The sequence below is a fragment of the Cydia pomonella genome, chromosome 1 (genome assembly GCF_033807575.1).
Source record: "Cydia pomonella isolate Wapato2018A chromosome 1, ilCydPomo1, whole genome shotgun sequence".
Lineage (NCBI taxonomy): Eukaryota > Metazoa > Arthropoda > Insecta > Lepidoptera > Tortricidae > Cydia > Cydia pomonella.
The window spans coordinates 46023286-46046533 of record NC_084703.1 but is presented as its reverse complement, the minus strand read 5'-3'; the positions used below and the strand labels follow the sequence as shown (position 1 = coordinate 46046533).

General features: G+C 36.2%; 1 protein-coding gene and 1 long non-coding RNA gene across 4 annotated transcripts in view; both read right to left on the bottom strand.

The window, feature by feature from the left end:
* Positions 1-2904: 2904 nt before the first annotated feature.
* On the bottom strand, positions 2905-6942 carry LOC133524978 (uncharacterized). Its single transcript, XR_009800501.1, has 2 exons — positions 3755-6942; positions 2905-3721 (listed from the first exon to the last, which is right to left on the bottom strand). It is a non-coding gene; the product is annotated as an uncharacterized LOC133524978 (long non-coding RNA).
* A 1187-nt stretch (positions 6943-8129) lies between these two features.
* The window catches only part of LOC133524983 (uncharacterized), a 127835-nt gene continuing 112716 nt past the window's right edge, over positions 8130-23248 (bottom strand). For 2 of the 3 annotated variants that reach the window (XM_061861163.1, XM_061861171.1), the window contains exons 27-32: positions 21441-21554; positions 21254-21370; positions 20351-20466; positions 19121-19274; positions 18117-18216; positions 11844-16554 (exon numbers count right to left, since the gene is read on the bottom strand). In XM_061861163.1, the coding sequence (XP_061717147.1) occupies positions 16407-16554; positions 18117-18216; positions 19121-19274; positions 20351-20466; positions 21254-21370; positions 21441-21554 (749 nt within the window). In that variant the 3' untranslated portion in view covers positions 11844-16406. Of the gene's footprint in view, positions 9485-11843; positions 16555-18116; positions 18217-19120; positions 19275-20341; positions 20467-21253; positions 21371-21440; positions 21555-23248 lie in introns of those variants that run through there. The other variant, XM_061861179.1, reaches the window with a different exon arrangement.

Sequence of the window (23248 nt, the reverse complement as noted above, 5' to 3'; positions counted from 1 at the left end):
CTAACCCGTGGGCGAAGTCGCGTCTGTGAGTACTCCCAAGGGTTGACTCCCACAGGGCCCCTTATCTTGCGAGGTCATGGGCGAGGAGCCGCTTCGCCCACGCCTAGCTACGCCACTGGTATTGACTGGTATAGACAGTGGCGCAGGCCAACTATTTCAGCGTAATGACGTCATCAAAATGGCTCCCGCCTCGTTGCGAATACTGCATATCGCACTTAAACTATGCATAGGACATAATATCGGTGGGGTGTCAAATGAAAGCAGTTTAACATATTCACTGCCAGTGACCCACCAGGAAGGTTCTCTGTTAGTAGACGCTTTTCGCTACATACAGGTTTTCTCGTTGTACGCTTGTAGCGCGTAGCTCGCGTTGACACTGTTGATATCTTGAAGTATCCGCCACATATGCCGTATGATAACGGCACCAGTCATGGAACATTTGAGAGAAAATTTGAGGTATTTTTGATATTTCACCGACATCTGTAAAATTTCTACCACTTTATGCTTTAAAACTTGAAGCTATGCTATGCTTTAAAAGTTTAAGCTACTGCAATTGGTTTCAGTATTATTAACAAATTAAAACTATGTTTTGTTTTGCTCCGGTCATGGGATGTATGGCGCCATTAATTTTCAAACTAACAAATATCAATGAAAAATTAAACTTAAGCAGCTCTTTGACTCTTGTTTATGGCAAAATGTTGCTAGTGATTAAAAACTAATGGTAAATACTAGTTTTACAGGATTTGTCTATACCATCCCATTACTGGTGCCTGTTCCATTATAGGGGTGTTTACTATATAGGTATGCCGTTATTCATTGTTTCATATGCCAGTATAATTTATTCCAAGATCATACATTTATCACTAAACGCAACATTTATAGAAGGCCAGCCACCCTTACATGACTGTATTGACCTTTACCTAAGTTGATGTAGTGTACAGTCAGCATCAAAAGTAGCGGATGAAACAACGCGCCAAAAGTATCTGATATTCGGGATAACTTTTCCAAAATATAGATAAATTTCTAGAGTTCGCGTTCGAAAGTATATCTTTTATTTACAGTCTTTGTTGTTCTATATTCAAGACATCACTTTTTGTTAAGCTGTTACAGAATGGTAGATACTTATGAAGCGTTATTTGATCCGCTACTTTTGATGCTGACTGTACGTATATTTTATCTCTTCAATCAGCATCGTTTTTGAGATATTGAAATTTTGATTTTATTTCAATTAATCTTTGAAATTGAAATGACATTATCGGTCGGGAGTCGAAAGGTTAAGGCACCCGGTGTAGGTAATAAAACGATACATAATTTAAGAAGTTTATTTCCAAAATTCAAAAACAAAAACAAACGAAGTAGGATGAAAATGTCTACATAAGTATTAAACAATTAATAAATTCGAGTCTTCCATAACATTAGATACATAACAGTTAATTGTTCGCTTGCCGACTGATGTCCAAGTTGTGAAATGTTTCCAAAAAATAAAAGGAAATTTTGATAAGAAAACGTGCTTCCATCTCAGAAACGGAGTATTTCGTTGCCCATACAAAGATATGGAAGTTTCTGAAATAACCTCATATGGAAATTTCGCTGTTTTGAAAACTTTTCGATGGCACTTCAGTATCGATAGAGATGATTAAGCTAAATTTGACTAAGTAAGCTAATCACTCGATGGGTTAAAATGCTGATAAATTACTATTTACAGTATTTCAACCAGGATTGGTTAACGGACTGTTATTACTAAAACTTTACAGAAAAATGTTGCGAAATTGGAACAAAGCTCGATTGGTACCTAGTTTACAGATTTAAAATTCGCGAAAAGTTTCAAAATGTATGAAAAGTTCTCAGAAAATTTCATAGGGAATTAAGGGAACTTTCATTTTAGAAACGAATAATTCTATCCCCCAACGAATAGTTTATCAATGTGGATTTTTAAATAAAAACTTTCCGACCGCACATCACTTTATGCCATATTTGATTGATATGACATTTTTTGACCTACCAAAAACTACTTCGGGGAGCACATGAGTTGTCAAATAACAAAATTAATACGGTCACGTCTGAAAATATCGGTACGAAAAATGTGTCATAAATATGTATACACTACCTTAATGCGCCCAGTTACCAGGGTTTTGTAATGTCTGACCAGACTTTGAGAAGTGAATAATAGGTATGTACAGGTCATCATAATCATACTGTCCTGGCCGGTTTCGACGGCGAGTGCATGTTGTAAACGACTATTGTAGTTACCCCGAAAACACGAAAATAACAAAAATACAGCGAGCAATGAAAGAGCTATGTTATTTTCGTTCGCAGATAGCTAATCGTTTTTTAGCGATTTATACTACACATACACTACTGTGTACATATAACCTTGTTCACCCGTCAGATTATGGCTAAGTCCCTGTTTTGCCACAATGACAATTGTCGCTTGACATTGACAATTCGTCACATTCCTGGTCCAACAAGCAAACATTGTACGGTTGTTACCTTGGAGCGATGAAAGAGCTATGTTATTTTCGTTCGCAGATAGCTAATCGTTTTTTAGCGATTTATACTACACATACACTACTGTGTACATATAACCTTCGTGTTCACCCGTCAGATTATGGCTAAGCTCCTGTTTTGCCACGATGACAATTTTCGCTTGACATTGACAATTCGCCGTACATTGCTGGTCCAACAAGCAAACATTGTACGGTTGTTACCTTGGAGGATTTAACAACTGGAGTCGTCTTTAAGAGCTTATTACCCCTCTGTCGAAAATCTCGGTCAATGGTCATACGTATTGTATGGACTGAAGTTTATCTGACATACATTTGACATGATCCTCCCCCGCAAAAATCGGCAGACTGTTTTGTACAGAAAATTATAGACAAAGCGTCTTCAGTTGTTAGATAAAGATAAAAGATAAAAAATATGTTTATTGCACAAGAAAGGACACAGAAAAAGTATACAGCGGTTGTTTTTAAGAGTTGGTGCATAACTAGATTGACAACAGAGTTTCCAGGAGTCCCCGCACTAGGCTAGGCCTGTATCGCGGGAGACCAGAAGTACATATAAATGTCATGCAAGTCAACGAAAAACTAAAATATATTTTTATATATTAAATATGACATTCAGGTTTATACCTAAGTTGATACATGCAAATTTCCGTATTAAACTATTTATCTTTTGTTTCATTATTTATAACTTCGGTTCTATACTAATATTTTAGTCTAGTTCATTTTATATAATTAATAAAGTTAATGTTAATGATAAATCCTCCAAGGATCCACCCACCCAGAAAGGGACATGAAATTGTCAGTGTCAAGTGCCACTTGTCAATTTTGTGAAACAAGCACCAGAGATAAATCATTCTGTACATATAGTACTCCCAATTTATTACGAGTTCCATTTTCGGAGCATGTTTACGAGTAAATGTATTTCAACAAAGATCTATGAATTGATTTATATTATTTTGTATATAGTATAAATAGTTTGAACACCATAAAGCGTCTAATGTATCTTAGAGGCACTAGATGGCGCACGTGGTGGTTGTTATATTAAGTAATTGTGTTCCGGGTATAAAATAAACTTGCATTGCATATAAATTATTTTGTTCATACACATAATATCATAAACCCTCTGTGATGCATCCAAAAACCGTAAATGATAGCCAGCATAAAGATAAACTGTTTTGTTACAAGTTAAAATGTTATTATTGCGTGATAGTCGATATCTATAGTCGATATCGATTTAATAATGACAATACGATTATTTCTCAAAAACAAAGGAATTTCATTTAAAATAAAATTAATAAATATATAAATAAATATTATAGAACATTATTACACAAACTAAGTCCCACAGTAAGCTCAATAAGGCTTGTGTTGAGGGTACTTGGGCATAAATACTTAAATACCTACATAGAAAACAGCCATGACTCAGGAACAAATATCCATGCTCAGCGCACGAATTTAAATGCCCTTACCAGGGTTTGAACCCAGGACCATCAGCTTCGTACGCAGGGTCACTACCCACTAGGCCAAACACCACTAATTTCTAGCATCAGACGAGATGACGTTTTATTGAGTGTGATAAAATGCGGTTCCTGAACACATAATAGAGAACTTATTAATATGTGTGTAGATAAAGCAGTGTATACGTACACTGCTTTATCTACCTCATTACCAGTCGTTATGTAGCAGTCACGTAAACTACTATTAATTAATTCAAGGTAGTGAGATCATTTTGAAACAAAATGTATGACTACAAAATAATTAGGTAGCTTCATATTGAATTAAGTATTGTGAAAATCAATACAATAGTCACAAATATTAAAAATATTACATTACTAATTTATGTACTCACAAGGACGGTCCACGAAACAAGCATTTTTGAAATAAAATAATAATTCATGTAAAATAATGAAGTGTAAGATGGAATTATCGCCGCAGTTGCATAAGCTTCACATCTTGCCCGAAGTGGCAATGTATTTTTATTTTGCAAAAATTCTAGTCGGACGTACCATAGATAAATAAGTAAGCAGAGTACTCACTCCATACATCAGTTTTCATACCAACACGCTTATTTTTTTCGTAGTCAACATTTAGCGTCAAGTAGCGGATTTATCAGTATTAATAGTAATATTAGAAGTAAATTGCTTAGAAATACACTTTTTAACATCACGACACACGTGACATCTGGTGTCAAATAGCGGTACTGACCAATCCTCATATACAAAAATAATGAGCGTTTTGGTAAGAAAACTGATGTATGGAGTAAGCACTCTATGCTTACTTATTTCTCTATGGTTAGACGGACATTTTTGTACATATTGCTCAATCTATTCTGAACTTTCATTTATTAACAAAAGGTTCCAAATTCGATAACTGCGTCTGGGTCTCAGGAGGCTATAGAGATTCACAGATACATAAGGTCACCCGCAACCGGTTAGAATACATTAAGCTTAGCTAAATGAGCTCTCTCCATTTTCAATATGGGGTTTATATTAGGACGGATGGCAGTTATCCCAGCTATATATTTTATGTGCAGGTGAGCTTAAAGTGCTGCTAATACGCTGCCAATATAATGATTAATAAACCTTTTAACTTTTAATAAAACAAAGTTCCCAAATTATAAGAATTAGAAATCGATCACTAATGCCATCTAGCGAGATTTGTCAAAACCATAACGGCAAGTATTATTCTAAAACACAGACTTTGACACTGAGAATTATGACAACATTCTATGAAAATATATTTCTATAGCGTTTGGGAAACCGGTTTAAAGCTAATCCGAAAATTAACAAGTAAATATTCGGTTCAAAAGACCAAATTTACATTTTAATAAGATAACTAAAATGTTTCAAGAACTTGACATAAATCAAGTATCAAGAACAAGACAAGACAAAACACAAGATAAATAACACAAGTCAAAAGAAAAAAGAAAAAGTGTTAATCAGGCCCCTGTTTCACCACGCTGACAATTGTCACCAGACATTACAATTCAGTGTCAGGAGTCAATTGTCAAGTTGGTGAAATACGCGCCTGATGAAATTGGAGCATTTCGTCATCATGACAATTACATATTATGCGAAGATGACAATTTGTCATATTTTGGTATAGCAATTATAACCAAATAACGGTGGCCGATAGGTACCTTAAATAAACCATGAAATGTACAGTCAGCATCAATATTATCGGATGACACAACGCGCCAAAAGTTTCTACCAACCCAGAATACTTTTCTAAATAAAGATATATCTCGACATTTCGCATTCAAATGTATCTGCAACACTTGAATTGTTCTAAATAGAAACATATCTTTTGGTGCATATTCTGATACAAATGTTGATATTGTTACGACAAAAGCGGAGGACTCGCGCGAAATTGCCTTTTTATACAAACGTAGCCCTCATTTTCCTCTCTGGATATTAACATTATTGAAAATATTCGGAGACAGTTTGTTGTATATCAACCACAGCTAGGTATGTGGTTATACCTACGTATGATTTTTTTCGAATTTTTGATTATTATAAGAGTTATGAGAGCATTTAAGAAGTTGAAAATCTGTTTCTCGTTCCTAATTTTTATAATAATACAAAATACGAAAAAACTCAAACGTAGGAGCTTAGCTATAGTTATGTAAAATATTTTCTATAATATCAATATCCAGAGAGGAAAATGGGGACTACGTTTGAATGGAGAAGTGGTCGTCCCCTTTCCTCTAAATATGTAGTGAATTGAGGATAAATACGGAGCACGCCAAATTATTAAATTTGTTCACTTTAAAGCTAGATCACAACCCAATTGTTAATTAGAGCTGCTATCTCGGATTAGCAATAAATAGATTTGTAGTAATACTATGATAAAATACTAGATGCCACTTCTTTTTTCTGTGTGGAGAAATCCACTAAACCAGGACCGCTGCTCTTTAACTTCCATTGTACAGACAATTATCTGAAAACTCGTCTATTTCGTGTACCGTATCACCCAACTTTAGTCTAGTACTACAATTATGGTGCTCAAGTTTAATAGTATCATCATCGTTATATAGTTTGAATGTCAATCTTCTATTTGGTGGTGTTTGAGTTTTTCTCCATTTATGAAAATACGTTGCCTTGGAATTGTGACCCATTCAAATGAGTCATAACGTGGAGTTGATTTTGGACTAAGGGAGCTATTAAACTATAGTTGGATGGGTTGTAAGGAAAATATCACATTCATATCACATTCAGCAAGTACTGACTCTAGTTATCACACGTACCATGGCAGAATTAAGATATTTACATTGGGAACAATACAGTGGCATCTAACTATTACTGATTTCAATACAACATTCAAATGACAATAACATTGATATATTGTGATTAGTTGCTTAAATTCAACTACATTGGTACTAAGAAACTAAGTCACACTTTGAAGAAAAATCTCTGTACTGGTGTCGAAAGGTAATCTCTGTTATCATGTTATGGTGGTTCCAAATGCATTTAACTTGTGTTAAAAAGCTGGTTGTGAACAGAAATTATTCTTTTATCATCTTTTATCTATTAAACATCGAACATGATTTTGATTTATAATGAATAAGCAGAATTACGACGATTAAAATGGACGTATTAAAATACAACATAGTCTGTGATTCGTGGCTTATTTAACATTTACTAGTATCAAATAACACTGACAAATATGCATTTAACATATACCTTCAGTAAAATTGGTGTTTTGTTGGTGTTTCAGTGTTTTGACAATAGGTACCACGAATTGCACGGACGACAACAATTCCGCTAGTAATATTATGGTACAATAAAACAAGTAAACAAGAAGTTATTATTAAACAATGAGTGATAGAACATTATGCTTAAAAATTGGTGTTTCATCGACATTTTTACTTTTTTTTATACGAACTCCTTAAATAACTACGACAAAAAAGATGATGTTCATACTTGGTGTAGGTACTCAACACAACTTTACTCAGGATGCGTATAAACGCAGTAAACATTTGTTTCAATCCTCTTCAAATTGTTTAAGTTTAATAATGATTTAAACATGTTTAAGCTAAAACACCATTTCACAAAAACTCCTTAGTGATTAGGAAACAGCAAAGCTCAATACTTAGAGCGTAAATTTTAAAATAGATAAAACACTTAGATAATAGTAGGTACAACTATAATATATATACCAAGCATTAATAAAAAATAGCGTTTAAATTCTAAATACATACATTTAACTATGTACAGTTGAGAAACATTAAACCGTACTTTTTGTCATATTTACATCTACAAATAGCCCAAGTATCTATAATGTATGTTACATGAGCCAGTGATCCTATATTAACCACAACAATAAGGAAGTTACCTAAGCATAACTGATTTTTAATTCGTACCTTATAATATATATGTATATATATATTTTTTCAATATATGTTAGTTTTCGGTTTATGTAGGTTGATACATATTATGACATGACATTTAAATAAAATACTTACAGATGGACAACTTTCTAAAATAATACAAACAGCTTATTTATGTAACATGTTCACTTGCATTTCAACGAACATATACCTATATTATAATAGTTTACAAATATCTACATAAACAAAGTAACCTTGTTCGAGTTCTACATATTTACAAGCAAAATAAGGTTCCTAGGGTTCTTATGTAATGCCAATTGTTCCATATTTGATACAATTTAGGCATACATATATATGCAGAAGTAAATACCTACAGCAGTTTAGATGAATTCCAAAGCGCTACAACAGGCTAGGGCGCCCAATTGTTCCTTTTCCATGATAGCTGATGGTGATCACGTGATGCTGAAGTGCTGATGAGTCATCCTTAACACGGTGGGGATTCGTTTCAGTCAACGATATCGATGTTTTACATTTAAACCTAAGTAATCCTATTTAAATAGTCTCAATGTAGATAAAATAGAGGATCACTGACTAACATTAGATTCTATCTAAGATATGAGTTAGGTAGACGGGTCCCATGCGTCTCTATTTGGCATGTCATCTGGCAACAGTATCCTTATTACCTCTTAGCCTTTACATTCTGCGTAAAACTATTCTACTTACCATACATTAAACAAGCCTGTGACGAGCGGCATCCTCGTAAGTATAGCCACAGAATTGTTATATATATGGAAACTTTACAGTGGTTACATGGAACTGATATTGTATGTCTGAATAAAATATTTCTTAAGGGTTTCACAATTCTATACAAAAGAGTAGGCATCAGCCCTTAGTAGCTGTCGAAGATTTAACTCAATTCCTTGCCAGTATATCTTTAATACAACGTGATCGTATTCTCTGGACAAATTATACAAAGTATCATAACTTATTTTCGCAGTCAAAAACCTTCGATTGTTTGTTTTTAAAAAATCATTTCAGATAATTTGTACTATACGTACCGAGAAGTAGCTCTGACAAAATTCCAGCTTTCACATTGTAACTGAATTTGTATTTTGTATGAATTTTATCCACACTATTACGCTAGGCAATAAGGCATAATTGAGTAAATTAAACACGACCTCAACTTATGTATTAATTGGAATGAATTACTTGGATCTAACGTTTATTGACTGCAGGCTTGTATTATACCAATATGACAATTGTTATATGACAATGACAATTTGTGCTACATTCATATTATTACCTAAATTTTATTACCTATTTCTACAGGACTCATTTTAAAGGCTTCCATGATAATAACTAGTGAACATGACAATATCAATCTGACACAACAAAAATGTAACTATTTTTGAAGTTTCTCGCTTGTAACAATTTTATGAAGTCACCATCTTTATTTCACGCCACAGCATTACCGCATTTAAAGTCACTTTTGACGTATGTTCGATGTCAACACTAAATCTATAACTTGAACACTTTTTTATAAATCGTACTTAGTAGTTTCGCACAATTACGTTCATATTTGGCTAACGGAGCCTAAGGACTGTCGTCTTCTAGTGACTTGTTTCCAAAACCTTTTCTCGAATTGCTTCTCCTGTAATAATATTACGTAAAAACTATAAAAAAAACATTCGTTTACGAGTACATAATCCACCAAAAGTAATATGTGGTCGTTACCACTTACATATAGTCAATGGTATTATAAAACTATAGATAGGTTGTAATCATACACAAGGAGCACAAAAAATACGAAGAAATCTGTTATTATCGATTAATTTTCGCATTCCATTCATCTTTGTCATATTCGTTGCTAAACATAAGCTTGTCTCTATCTCTTTCGGTGAGTGGGAGCTCGTTAGCACGTGCACATCTCTCGCTTGCCCAGGCCGCGTAGCCAACGTTACAATCGTTAACGCTCCGTAGCGTAGCGTAGTCATCTCACTCTATCACTCTTCCGAATTAGTGCGACTGTGACAGTTGCGTTTCGTTCGCCACGGAGCATGAACGATAGGCACGTTGGCTACACGGCCTGGGCAAGCGAGAGATGTGCACGTGCTAACGAGCTCCTACTCACCGAAAGAGATAGAGACAGGCAGATGCGACTTAAGGTAACTTGTATAATTTGTCACAGTTTTGGAACGCTTAAAACCTATCTTAAGTTATAATAAATCATGGCATATACTTAGGTAAATATTTTTGGTAAATTATTTAACGTTTTACGGTCCTCTGACCTGTGAGCGTTAAGAGTAGATAAATTAATGTCTTCGAAAATTCGATAGTGTGTATTTTATTGACAATTTAAAGGATGTTATCTTACGTTATATAGTCCGGCCATTTATTAAAATGGCGCAAAAATGAAAGGTACTCACTATATTTTTTATTTGGCGCCTTATTTTATTGTGACATTGATGGCTGGCAAACAAGTATTTAACTTTTTGATTTAAAGTTATTACACACTTTACTTTTGTGGATATAGTACTTCTTAAAACAGAAAAAAAATATTACTTAACTTACCTTTTAAAATAACTGATGTTCATATTTGTTCTTTCCTGGCGTATCATTAAAAAGTACTGAATAGCAATAATTTAATTAATACCTATATTTTTCTTCGAAATATTTAATTTTATTCCAAAGCAAAATTTTATTAGTTTGCGCCAGTTATAAGTTAACTTAGTAAATATCCGTAAAATTATTGCTATTTTTTTAAACAATTAACAGTATACTTTAAAATCCAGTGCGTCAAGTTTAAACAATCTTAAACTTCTACCCATCGACAGTATACAGTGATCATAAGCAACGTAGAAACAGACGAAATCTTGCAGTCTATAATCTGTCTTGTCAAGGACTCAGTGAGAAGGTTGCGTGGCAACGGCTGCGTTTGGACAAGGATCTCATTAAAAAATACTAATACACCTTAAAAAAAAACATTAGTAGTATTAACTTGATATGTCGTCTATGACTGATGTTTCTGAATCACAGATATTGACAACGATCACCTGTGATAATCTGATAAGTGACAATAACAAATAAAATGACAATGATCTGCTCTGTAAAATGAAAGAAAAAGGCGTTATTAATTATACGCGGATTTGGTAAGAATGGTCAAAAACATTAATAAGAAACTTGACGAATGTTCTCCACAATTTATATTGCTTCGCCAGTTTAAAGAGATCCTTCTCCTTGCAAAAAGCGATGTGCGGCTGAAATATGTAAGGCTTACTAACAAAACTGATGCCAGCACTGCACCAAATTTTCAGTTTTTTGTAACAACAATATCTGTCATTTACACACCATATCCTCAAACTTTAGCCAACTGCCTTTTATAAGCATGACTGGCGATAAGTGACAATGACAATAAGACACTGATTGCTTGTTTATGAAACGTACATATTTAATATGAAATGATCGCTCGTCATGTTTGATAAAAAATGTTGGCGCTTAATATACCAACATGACAATTGTCAACTGACAATGAAGATAGCGTTGTTTATTTTTAGGTCAATAAATAACAAAGCAATTTTACATTGCGCTAAAAAATACGGCAACTTATTATTTGAAGATGACAATTACCATTAGTATCACATTGATAAATTGTGCTTGTTTTGAACAATATTCATTTGTGTTGTGCAGTGATAGCGCCAAAGTGCTGCGTTATGCCGTTATAGAGCTTTTGCAAGCTATTGCATATAAGTAGAAGTAATATGTTGCGACAAATGGCCATGGCAAATAATTGTCAACAACTACATAATAATTCGAAAACGTTTATAGGTAGGTACTGTCTTGCTGAACTGAACGAACATTCGCTTCTCATCTTACAGGAACATCAATAAAATTGTGCGCATTAATGGCAACGGAAATTCAGCAAGACAGTATTCTATACATTAGTTTAAATTTAATGCCATTGTAAACGAAAAGAAGGAAGCAAGGTGTACTTAAAGAATGAAAAGCTAATGATTTCAATATAAATATATTTTTAAATCCTTTGAAGTAAATTGGACAGATTTTATTTAACAACAAAATGAAGCTGGATTAAAATTTAGCCTAAGCAAGAACAATTGACATGAGCGTTCACGGATTCATAGACTATCAATTTCACAGCGCAATATCAAACATTTAATTTGACTAAAAGTAGCAAATAGTTGTTACATGAAATATTTGATCCGTTTGTCGCGAAACGTCAAGTTTAACAATTGACTAATTAACCAATACTTAAATTCGAGGTTTTAACTTTTAATTATTCTTTATACGCCAGTAGGATAACGGGTTAAGACTAAAGTTTTAAAAATGGCCTTCAATTACGTCTACTTCGTATTTCTAATGCCAATATTGACTTGATTTAAACAAACGTTTGACTACGTCGAGTATTGATGGCGCTGTTTCAATATTTGTCGTTTGTATAACGTTTCTATTAAATTACTAATATTAGGGTTTATGATGACAAATTGGTTTTAGTGACATTTATTTACTGAGCTAAATTCAACTTATTTGTTTTAAGATGACATTTTTTTGGCTTATTCGGATGGAATCTCTATTGATTCATGTTTGATACAGTATATAATTGACCTCTTCAATAACCGACGTAGCCAAGCGTCATAGCAAATACCATTATCTAACCAACAATTATTCCAAACTTTTACTTACAGTAAATTTATTTAATGAAAGTAACCCCATAGTTTAACAATTTAAAAATTATCTAAGACATTGCTCAGTTGGCCGACACGGTTACCAATGATTCACATTCGATCCTCCGTCACTTCAAGGCAGTATGGCGTTAAAGAACAGCTAACGAAGACTAATATATTAATTACAATTAAATTTTAATTTTTACTTGACTAGTCAAATCCGGAAACCTTTAGAGGCTAAATTTAACCTAGAAACTATTTTTATTTAAAATCGTATCTAATCTTTTGGTGTGATGTGGCAAGCACCAAAATTTAAACTTTAACGTTAAATACGATACGTAAACTCCTATATTTTTTCGGACAGTATACATATTTTTCAACAACCCATGTCACAATCAAGAAATTTTTAAATTCATTTTAAAGATTTAATTCAATGGTCATAAATAAAATTATGTTTTTTATTTTATAATATAATATTTGAATAGTGAACATTTATTGAATCTAATAACACATTTAAGTCGATGTAAGTGAAGTAAACATAGACAATAACCTTACTTGAATATTGATGCATTTGAGGCTAATAAAGAAACAACCAGTTACACAAATATTCCCTTTCTGACAAGAAAACCTAGTAGTAAATGTAACGATCAATCTGACAATAAACTGGCAGTGACAATTCTGGCAATGTGGAAATGTGACCCCAAATAAACAATCGAACTTTATAGTTTTAATTTCATTAAATTTTATTTAATTCCAAATATCGACAAGTACATACTTGTTTTGCACTCGATATTTGAATTACATGAGGTTATTGTCTATTTCATAATAGGTACAGTTAACAAAAGGATAGCATAACGCCAATAAAAACGACTAGCTTATGACAGTTCTCAGAAAGGGACAAAGCTAAGCCAGTGCCCGGACAGGAGACCACACATCATGAAAACTATTATTTTGGAGTTGCATCTCTTTTCCATTGTAAATGGAATGGTATGCATAATTTTTCTTAGTAGTGCAAAAACATCGTGTCACCGTGAACCACTGACTTTTAAGTGACCATCTTGACCCAAAAATATTATTATGGGTTTTAAAATGGTCAATTAGGTTTTCGTTGGTGCAGCTAATATAGCGTGTAAATCACAAATGGTGTCAACTACTAATGCGTCAAATAATAGGGAAATTAATATATTAAAATGAAATATTCACTATTTTCAACAATTTTCTTCATTTTAGATTTGACAAGAAACAAAATGATCAGTGTTCGAGCCCCAGTGTGTAGTCTCCAAAAGAACCATGAACGGTAAACTGATTTGTTTCTAATTCGATTCTCCGTTTTCTGAGAGTTACGGTAGATACCGAGCGAAGAATGACCATAAATTAGAAGGAACCAATTTAAATGCTTCAATATTAAAAAGGCTTAAATATCCTTCAGAAAAAGGGTCATTTTTAGTTTTCCAGTCCAAATATGGCTCGTAATGTCCTCCCATACAGGCACAAGCTTGAGGCGTGCAGGGAATCGCAAAGCTGTTAAAATATCGTCAGTTTCGCACGTCCATTACGTCAGCCATCTTTTTTAAGCTGTGATTGGTTTACTATTAAGAAAGGAGGTCTTGGATCTTTATTTTTTATGATACAAACGCAACACCGAAAAGCTATTTAACGCTCTATTGGTATTTGTCTACACACGAGCCCAAATGCAAGAGTTCGTCTAGTCACTTTCAAAGCGACGACTTTTTTTTAAATCTTTGATTACCGCTGCAGTGTTAATATTTCAAAATATATTTTAGCATTGGTGCCAATGTTAACAAACGTAGTTTTTCTTTATATATTGATATCGAGCCGATATTTTACATAGCAAGAGAATTAGTCATTCCTTTTTTCACGAACCACAAGCAAAAAAGTTCGTTTCACACTAATCGGTGCAAAATTGTTCGTCAAGTAAGCAATTAGCACTTTTAGAATAAATTTAAAAATAAATCTGTTTGAAAATAGAATTGTTCGATATTCTGAAAATGTCACTTTGGCTATAAAAAGACAATTTTTCTCAATTTCGTATTATTTATCAAGTGTTCATTTTCAATATGGGTCGCGGTAAACCAATTTCGCAAGACGTTCGAGAAATTATAATTTCAAGCAGTAAATCAGGAAAATCTGTGCATAAAATAGTTCAAGACCTTCATTTACCAAGATCTACTATACATTCTATTATCCAGCATTATAAGAAAACTGGACGTATATCAAGCTTGAAGAAAACTGGTCGCCCACGCATCACAACACCAGCCGAAAACGGAGTTTTAAAAAAGATCATTAAGCAAAATCAACGTGCTCGGGCAGGAGAACTTACCGTGCGATGGCGAGAAATGATCAATAAAGATGTGTCTGTCGATACATGCAATCGAGTCATGAAAAGAATGGGATACGGATTCTATACGGCGAAAGAAAAACCTTTACTTACTGAACTTCAGAAAAAGAAGAGGCGAATATTCGCTTTAGCTCGTCGAAACTAGACTGTTGATCAGTGGCGATCCATAATATGGAGCGATGAATCGAAGTTTGAAGTGGCTTGGCGACGAACGCAAAAAAATTGTTCGCAATAAAGACTGCCTAAAGAGAAAAGTCAAGTTTCCTGCCTCACTCATGATCTGGGGGTGTATGTCAGCTCAAGGTGTGGGTAGGCTGCAGTTTATTGAGGGCACTGTGAATGCTCCTAAGTACCAAGAAATCTTAAAGACCAGCTTATTGCCTTCAATTCCCAGTTTACAATATGAGAATAAGTATGTTTTCCAGCAAGATGGTGCTTCTTGTCACACTGCCAAGAGCACGAAGGCTTAGTTAAAGAACCACAATATCCCTACACTGGAGAATTGGCCACCTAGCAGCCCAGATTTGTCTCCGATCGAGACGTTGTGGTGGAAGATGAAAAAGAAACTGCGTAAGGATCCCGCAGTCGAAGGAAGATTTAAAGAACAAGATAACCGCAGTGTGGGATTCAATCTGTGGCCCTAGTGAAAAAAGGTACAAGTCTCTGGCAGTTTAGGTGTATAAGGGCATAAGTATTACGTGGAACTTACACCCCTTTACACCTGCGCTGCCAGAGACTTGTACCCTTTTTCACTAGGGCCACAGCAATATCCTCTGCGGAATGTGCCGCGTTAGTGGACACCATGCCACAAAGAATTGAAGCCGTCTACAAGAGGAAAGGCGACTCTACCCAGTGGTAGACGAACTTTTTTGCACCGATTTACTAGCAGACGAATTATTTTGCTTCGACAGCTTAAGTACATAAATGTGTTTTTTACAGCAAATAACCATAATATGTACTGTTGTCCATATACGAATAAAAATACATTATTTTTATAATATTTAACAGTGTTTATTTATTGCTTTAATTATTTACTGAACTCGATATTTCTAGTCTAAAAATCTATCCACTATAAAAATGTTAATAGTCGAACTCTTTTGCATTTGGGCTCGTATATATATATAGAACATTAAGTACATTTTTCACATAAAGATAATTAATTGACAAAACCTAAGTAAAGTTTTTCTAATAGTACCAACCCAGCTTCCTATTTCACCAATCTGACAGTAATATTTTTACATTATCTTTTTATATCAACTTGACAATTGTCATCTGACACTGACAATTTCCACTCTGAACACGATACTGATTGTGTGTTATTACACTGTGTGTATAATTGAAATTTTCTAAGGTTATATTTTTTGGTTTATACCTTAGTCTATTGTTTAACAATTCCTTTACGAGCAAAGGCATTGTTTATATTATACAGCGCGATCAGCTACTGAATCCGTCATGAGTGAGAAGGAACAAGCCGATTTAAAAAGCAATATAAACTGTGGCCGGACGTGCGACACTGACGTATCGTCCTGTCCCATTCACACATTGCCGTTGACAAAGCAAATCTTATAATAGTCATCATGGTTGCTCACTGTAGATCGTCGGGGGGAGAACGGGCGAGTACCGAGCAGCAGGGGCTCCCGACGGGGACTATCGGAGGAGGCTCGGCGGCGGAGGAAACCCAATCTGGAATCAGATCAAAAACGTATGTAACAATGATCTTTTTCATTACATTTGCTAGTTGATGCGGTCCGTAATTAACGACCGAAATTAGGCAGAAGTTTAATTTTTTTTTGTGATGAAAAATATCGTGTGCCACGGACGGTGCATTAATAACAATCTCGTGTTAATTAAGCCTGACTGTCTTTGGCTTCAGGCTTTAATTCACACTCGTTGGTGTTCAAAAAGTGAAGCAAAGAATTGGAAAAAATATATACTCGTACCTATTGCACTTTTGATAATGTTTGATGATACTGCAAGATGTTTGACATATAAGTATAACTACAGGTAAAATAGCATATTTTGGCAGGAAAATATGTACATAAATGAAACTGTTTTTTATCTTTAAAGAGCTTAATAAGGTTTTGTATTGTGGGTACTTAGGCAAGGATATATATATATATATATATATATATATATATACATAAATACATAGACCACCCATGTATCGGGAACAAATATTCGTGCTCAAGCCACAAATAAATGAGTTGTGTAATTTAAGTACGTTTTTTTTGTACTTAGACATCTAATATTGTATATGATTTAGACGTTACATCCTGTTGCAGCTTAACTAGGTTTGATTCTTTGGTCTAGGTTTGATAGTCACATCTAAAAAACTTTCCGTAAACTACCTTTGTCCAAAGGTTGACTGGTAGAGAATGCCTTATATTATTAAGTCCATCTTTTGTATTTTCTTTTATGCAATAAAGGTTAAATAAATAAATAAAAGTTTACTAATTGATTTTGCTGATTATAACCTACTTTTGATTTGAAATATTTTATTTTTCAATTTTTTCAATAAAAACCGTACATATCTCGCAAAATATTGACCCTATAAGTATAAAAAATACACGAAAATGATACATGATTTCAAAATGAACCTCTGCACGTACCCAAGAAAATTAGGACTTGGCAGTTTCTCATTTCTAGTGCCAAGTTAAAGGTCATTAACAAAGATTTATTGATATACATATTTTGCCGCCAAATTGACATATAGGTAAAAAACTTAAGTAAGTCACCTGTTGTATGTAGTTGTGACGTGTTCGAATAGACAATACATGTTTAAAAGACACACACGAACAAAACAAATGTCTATTCGAACACGTATAAAGTCAAAAATGTACTTAGGGCGTCCGCTAGCTGGCGCGGTTGCACGGAGCGGGTGAGTGGGTTTACGAAAAATAGTATGAGCAACGCTAACTGGCGTGGACGCAAGCGACGGATTTTAACTACAATGGCACCCGCGTGCGTTCGCCCGCTTTTGCTTTCACGCCAGCTAGCACTCGCCCTAAGAGCTGCGTCTATAACCAGAGGCGGCGTTACGCGTGGGCGACGTGGGCCACTGCCTACAGCCTCGCGGCCCGAGGGGCCTCGCGCCTCAAATAAGTATATCTCGGGCACAACGTAAAAATGTTTGTTATTTATTGCGCCACCAGAGGGCCTCGCTAAATGATACTTGCCCACATAAAATTTTGGTCTTGCCCCGCCACTGTCTATAACCTATATATTTCACTGACGACGATACTTACATCTTCCCGTTCTGGCATAGAGAGCGCGTCCGCGAACGCATCGTCTGAGCTTCCACTCGCGCCAGTTGCTCCATCTCCGAAAGTTTCTCGCTTTCTGGAACTGTCACGTTAAGTATTATTACTTGCAGCGTACATTTATACAGAAAGAAACACAAGATGCTTATACACAGGGATACTTCCTATTCGAAAAAGGCGGCAAATTTTATCATTGTAGGCGCGAAGAGCTGACTTTCTATAGAACATTTGATTTTCGCGCCTTTTTCTACTGACAAGTTGGTGTGTTTCACATTAAACTGTAAGGCTGCAAGTGCACTCGTCAAACTGGCCATTTTCTCAGCGACAACTTGATGTTTTTATTCTTAGTACACTTTAAAGTTTATTCTAAGACGCCATGTATATATTCTGAACGATATATTATTTGCTCGTGTTATAGGGCCCACCCGGTAGAATAATATACCCAGTGGCATAGCATTAACTAATCTAGTACCATCTGCGAGGCCCTTTTCTTTCAATATGTATTCTCAAGACAATAAAAAGGATTGGCTTCCGCGAATTGCTCGCACACCGTTAATGAAAGATACACACAGCACGATCACTAGGTTTATTCACCTTTCCAAGCTAAACGGTTTGCTTCCTCTTTTCTGGTACGGCTAAGGAATGGAATGCGCTCCCTGATAAATATGACCTCGGTCTCTTTAAAGCAAGAGTGAATAGGCTACTACTGAACCGGTGAGCTCCATCTTAGGCCCCGTCTTCACTTTACATCAGGTGTGACTAGAGCCAATCGCCGATCAGTTTTTATAAAAAAATACAGAATTGCGCGAAGTAGTGTACGGTGCGGTGCAGCGGGTTTGAGCGCGGCAGAGCGTCACCGTGTCCACGCTCGCCAGTCTCGCCACCCGACGGAGCAGCGATCGCTGACATGCTGGTATGCGGCGCGGTGCGGCGGTGCTTGCACACCGTAATTGTTAAACAGAGTCAGCAAGACTGCAAAGTTCATTCACCTTTCCAGGCATATACAGAATTGCGCGAAGTAGTATGCGGCGCGGTGCGGCGGGTTTGAGCGCGGCAGAGCGTCACCGCGTCCGCGCTCGCCACCCGACGGAGCAGCGACCGCTGACATGCCGCGCGAAACGACCAGGGGTCTGACCCGCCAGCCTGTGGACAGGGGAATAGAGGATAACGACGTAACTTATCAACTGTGCAATGTAAGTAGTAGTTAGTCCATATCTGACATTTGTTTGTTAGAAAAGATATAACAAACACATAGTGGCCAAACTTTTTACACACACCCCTCTTTTTGAGTCGGCGGTTAAAGATTTAAAATAAGCTCTATGCAGGCTCTACGAATAAGCTTACCTGAGTGGGACAAATATTTTCATTGTTAACTTTCACATATCCAATAATAATTTAACAAAAATGTAGATAGAAAGTTTTAATATAAAAAAAAAACAAGTTTATTTACAAATATAAGTTGTCGGCACGGCTGATCGACGCCACTGGAGACCATAGGGCTGGCGCTTACCTCTCCCAGCGTATATCCCTGGCAATACAGAGAGGTAACGCGGCCAGCGTTATGGGATCTTTGCCGCAGGCGGAGGCTTTAGAAGTGGTATTCTTTTTATAACTAATTTGTTTATTAGTATATCTTTTAATTTTAGTTTTATTTAATATTAGTTTAATTTTTAAGTAGTTTTATTTTATGGCTAGTTTAGTTTTAATTTTAGTACCTATATAAATTTGTATTGCGTTGGTAATAAAAACCTCTTAAATATATTACATTGAAATTCAGTTAAAATATACAAAAATAAATATGTGACGTTCCCAAGCCAAAGCTATCACTTTGTCCCTTACCACAAGGACGAAATTTGCTTGTTATCTCCGTACGAATAACCTGTTAGACCGTCATTATGGCATGTGACATTGTAGTATCTTTTGGCCATCTGCGAGTGTGGTTAACAATAAGCAAATGTAAGTAAACATTAACTATCGAATCACCTGTACTAAACAGGTGATTCGATAGTTAATGATGAAAGATCTATTCTCAGAACTATATCTGAACAAATTAAGACGACTGCGGGTTAAGTCAAAGTGATGTTTTAAAAACGCTCTTGAAGACCAAAGGTTGCTCTTGAGGGGGAAATTGCACAAAAGATCCCGATGGGTCGAAGTGTATAATATGCAAGCGGCCCCGAATAATAATATAAGATAAGATGTTATGAAACATAACTTACCTGTTTTCTCGCCTCCTGCTGCGCCAGCACATCCGTCCCCTGGTCCAAAGCGAGCCGCATCTCTGCGCGGGGGCTGAGTCGCTCCTCCGGTTGAGGGTCCGGCGCACGCTCCGATACTGTGGAAAAGTTATTTACGCGTCGATCAACATGCAATGCGACGGACTAATGAACCCTAAACGATTAATTCAGTAACTTTGTCGCCTTTTGTAATGGGGTTCATTTTCGCAGTTTCCGACAAAGTTGTGTTTGGCGCTCGAGGTCACAGACTTGGATTATTCATTGGGCCAACATCATAAACAAATCTGATAAGAGCTACCGGATTTGCCGGAAACGCTAATGTATACAGACACTGTCTTCTTCTTCCTCGCGTTGTCCCGGCATTTTGCCACGGCTCATGGGAGCCTGGGGTCCGCTTGACAACTAATCCCAAGGTTTTGGCGTAGGTACTAGTTTTCACGAAAGCGACTGCCATCTGACCTTCCAACCCAGAGGGTAAACTAGACCTTGTTGGGATTAGTCCGGTTTCCTCAAGATGTTTTCCTTCACCGAAAAGCGACTGGTAAATATCAGCTGATATTTCGTACATTAGTTCCGAAAAACTCATTGGTACGAGCCGGGGTTTGAACCCGCGACCTCCGGACACACACACACATTGTATTAGACTTTAAATTTATTATTATTTACTACAATGAGACTTGATTGCGTAAAATTAAGTTTTAAATTTGCCATACAGGGCAAAACATCTCACATTTCCGAGAGTCCCCGAAGTCCTACTCAACATCAGAGGTTTGATAGGATTCCTTGAGGTGTTGGGCTGGTTGAACTAACCCACCCCTTTGTACAAAATAGGCGTCAGTCGTTGAGTTGCGGATATCTGCCCGTGCTACAATACAATGCAATTACCTGGAGATTGGTGTGGTATATTGTGGATGGCGGTGCGCTCGAGAGTGGAGGGCGTGCTTGCTGAGCTGGCTGAGCCCCGGCGTCCAGCAGCGGCACGCTCCGCATACTCTCTTGAAGCTAGAACACAATACATGATTGTTATGGGATCTTGGCAGCCTTGTCAGGGTTTCCAGTTCATCTTTCTTACCAGATTGTAAGAGCGGTAAGGGCGCCTCGTTGGTGGGCGTCCGATCTGGACTCAGATCGGCCCCGCCGGCACCTCGGCCCCCGCCAGCCCGCGCGCCACACCCGCCCCCTGCTTCTGTTGGAAAATTTTCTTTAAGTGCTAGATCTCAGGGTCAAATTTGAATTTTTTTGAGATATACTAACACTAAGCTAATTTTACGGTACCGTACCATAAAAATAGCTTAGATGTCAGGGTATTAGGGCGTCCGCAAGCTGGCGCGGAAGCATGGAGCGGGCGCACGCACGCGTGCCTATGTAGGTAAAATCCGTCGCACGCGTCCGCACCAGTTAGCCTACTACTACTTTTTGTAGACCCACTCACCCGCTCCGTGCAACCGCGCAAGCAAGCGGACCCCCTTAAAGATTTAATGAAGGGTTTGTGCTGTTATCATGTACTTATGACTAACATTCGTGTTTGATAGAGTTTGAAGACTCGACGTATCGCTATTATCTATACCATTATTTAAAAAAAAATTGCATATTTTTCTGTTATGATAAAGTGTTTGTACAAAGTGATCGCCCAGTGGGTTTTCTATGTATATCGTTTTCTAAAGTATTAATCAAGTCCGTTCTCTTTGTTTCTATTCGGTGTATCGTGTAGCGTTGTGCAACTATAGTTCATGCCTATTTTAATAACTAAGGCAGTGTGTTTTAGCTTGTCCGCTGGCTGGCGTAAGTGCTCGGAGCGAGCGCACGCACGCGGGTGCCATTGTAGGTAAAATCCGTTACACTAATCCGCTCACCCGCTCCTTGCAACCGCGCCAGCTAGCGGACGCCCTTATCAATGTCTTGACCAATCACTTCCTTGATATTCTGTGAACTCTATTGCTTAGGTAATAAGAATGACGATTGGTAATAAAAGCAAATGTGTGGTGAATTTTGGAAAGGGAATTAACCTCTTACTTTAAAAATCGTAGGAATCAATAATTGTGAAAATTTTTGAAAGGTCAAGGCCAATTGATCATCGATGAAGTAATTATGCATTTTCGAGTAGTTGTCTCGATAATTTATATTATCGAATTATGTGCTATTTATTCACATTGATAAGAAGTTATGCGTTGAATAAATGTATGTATGATATAAAACCCTTTCTGCTTTACATTTTTATTGTTCAAAAATAGGTACGTAATTTTAAGTAAAAACAAACTAGTCAAAATAAAACTTAATTGTTGATTTTACAGTACAGGGGTTCCCAACCTTTATTACGACCCCTGTCCCTCTTTGGTGTAATTTGTTTTTCTTGTTCTTCAATGTAGTTTTCTTACTTTGATCCTTACTTTTTAGTTACGGGGTCACGCCCTACAGTTTGGAAACTCCTGTAATATTTGTGTTTAACATTTGACATGCACTGTGCTGTCGGGAGTGTCTCACCTCTCTGTCAAGATGTCCATTTTGCTGCTAACATGTTTGTCAATGTTAGTATTTGTTTACACCACCAGCGTGTTGTTAAATTATTTACTAAAACTTTTGAAGTGTATATGTGTTTGCTCGCATATTTATGAACAAAGAATTATTAAGACGCGTAATGTAATGCAAATATTATAGCCATAGTTTTGACAGTTAAAGGTCGATACGGAGAACATTTTTATCAAACAGGTACGTCGGCGAACGATACTTACTACAAAAATATATATTAAAAAAAATTGAAAAAAATCGCCGCTACTAGCAAGACTCGAACTTGCGACCTGTCAATACACCGTCCCGATCGCTCTTAACACATTGAGTACCGGGAACCCGCTCGGTGGGTTTTCTGTTCGTATACAAAGCGGG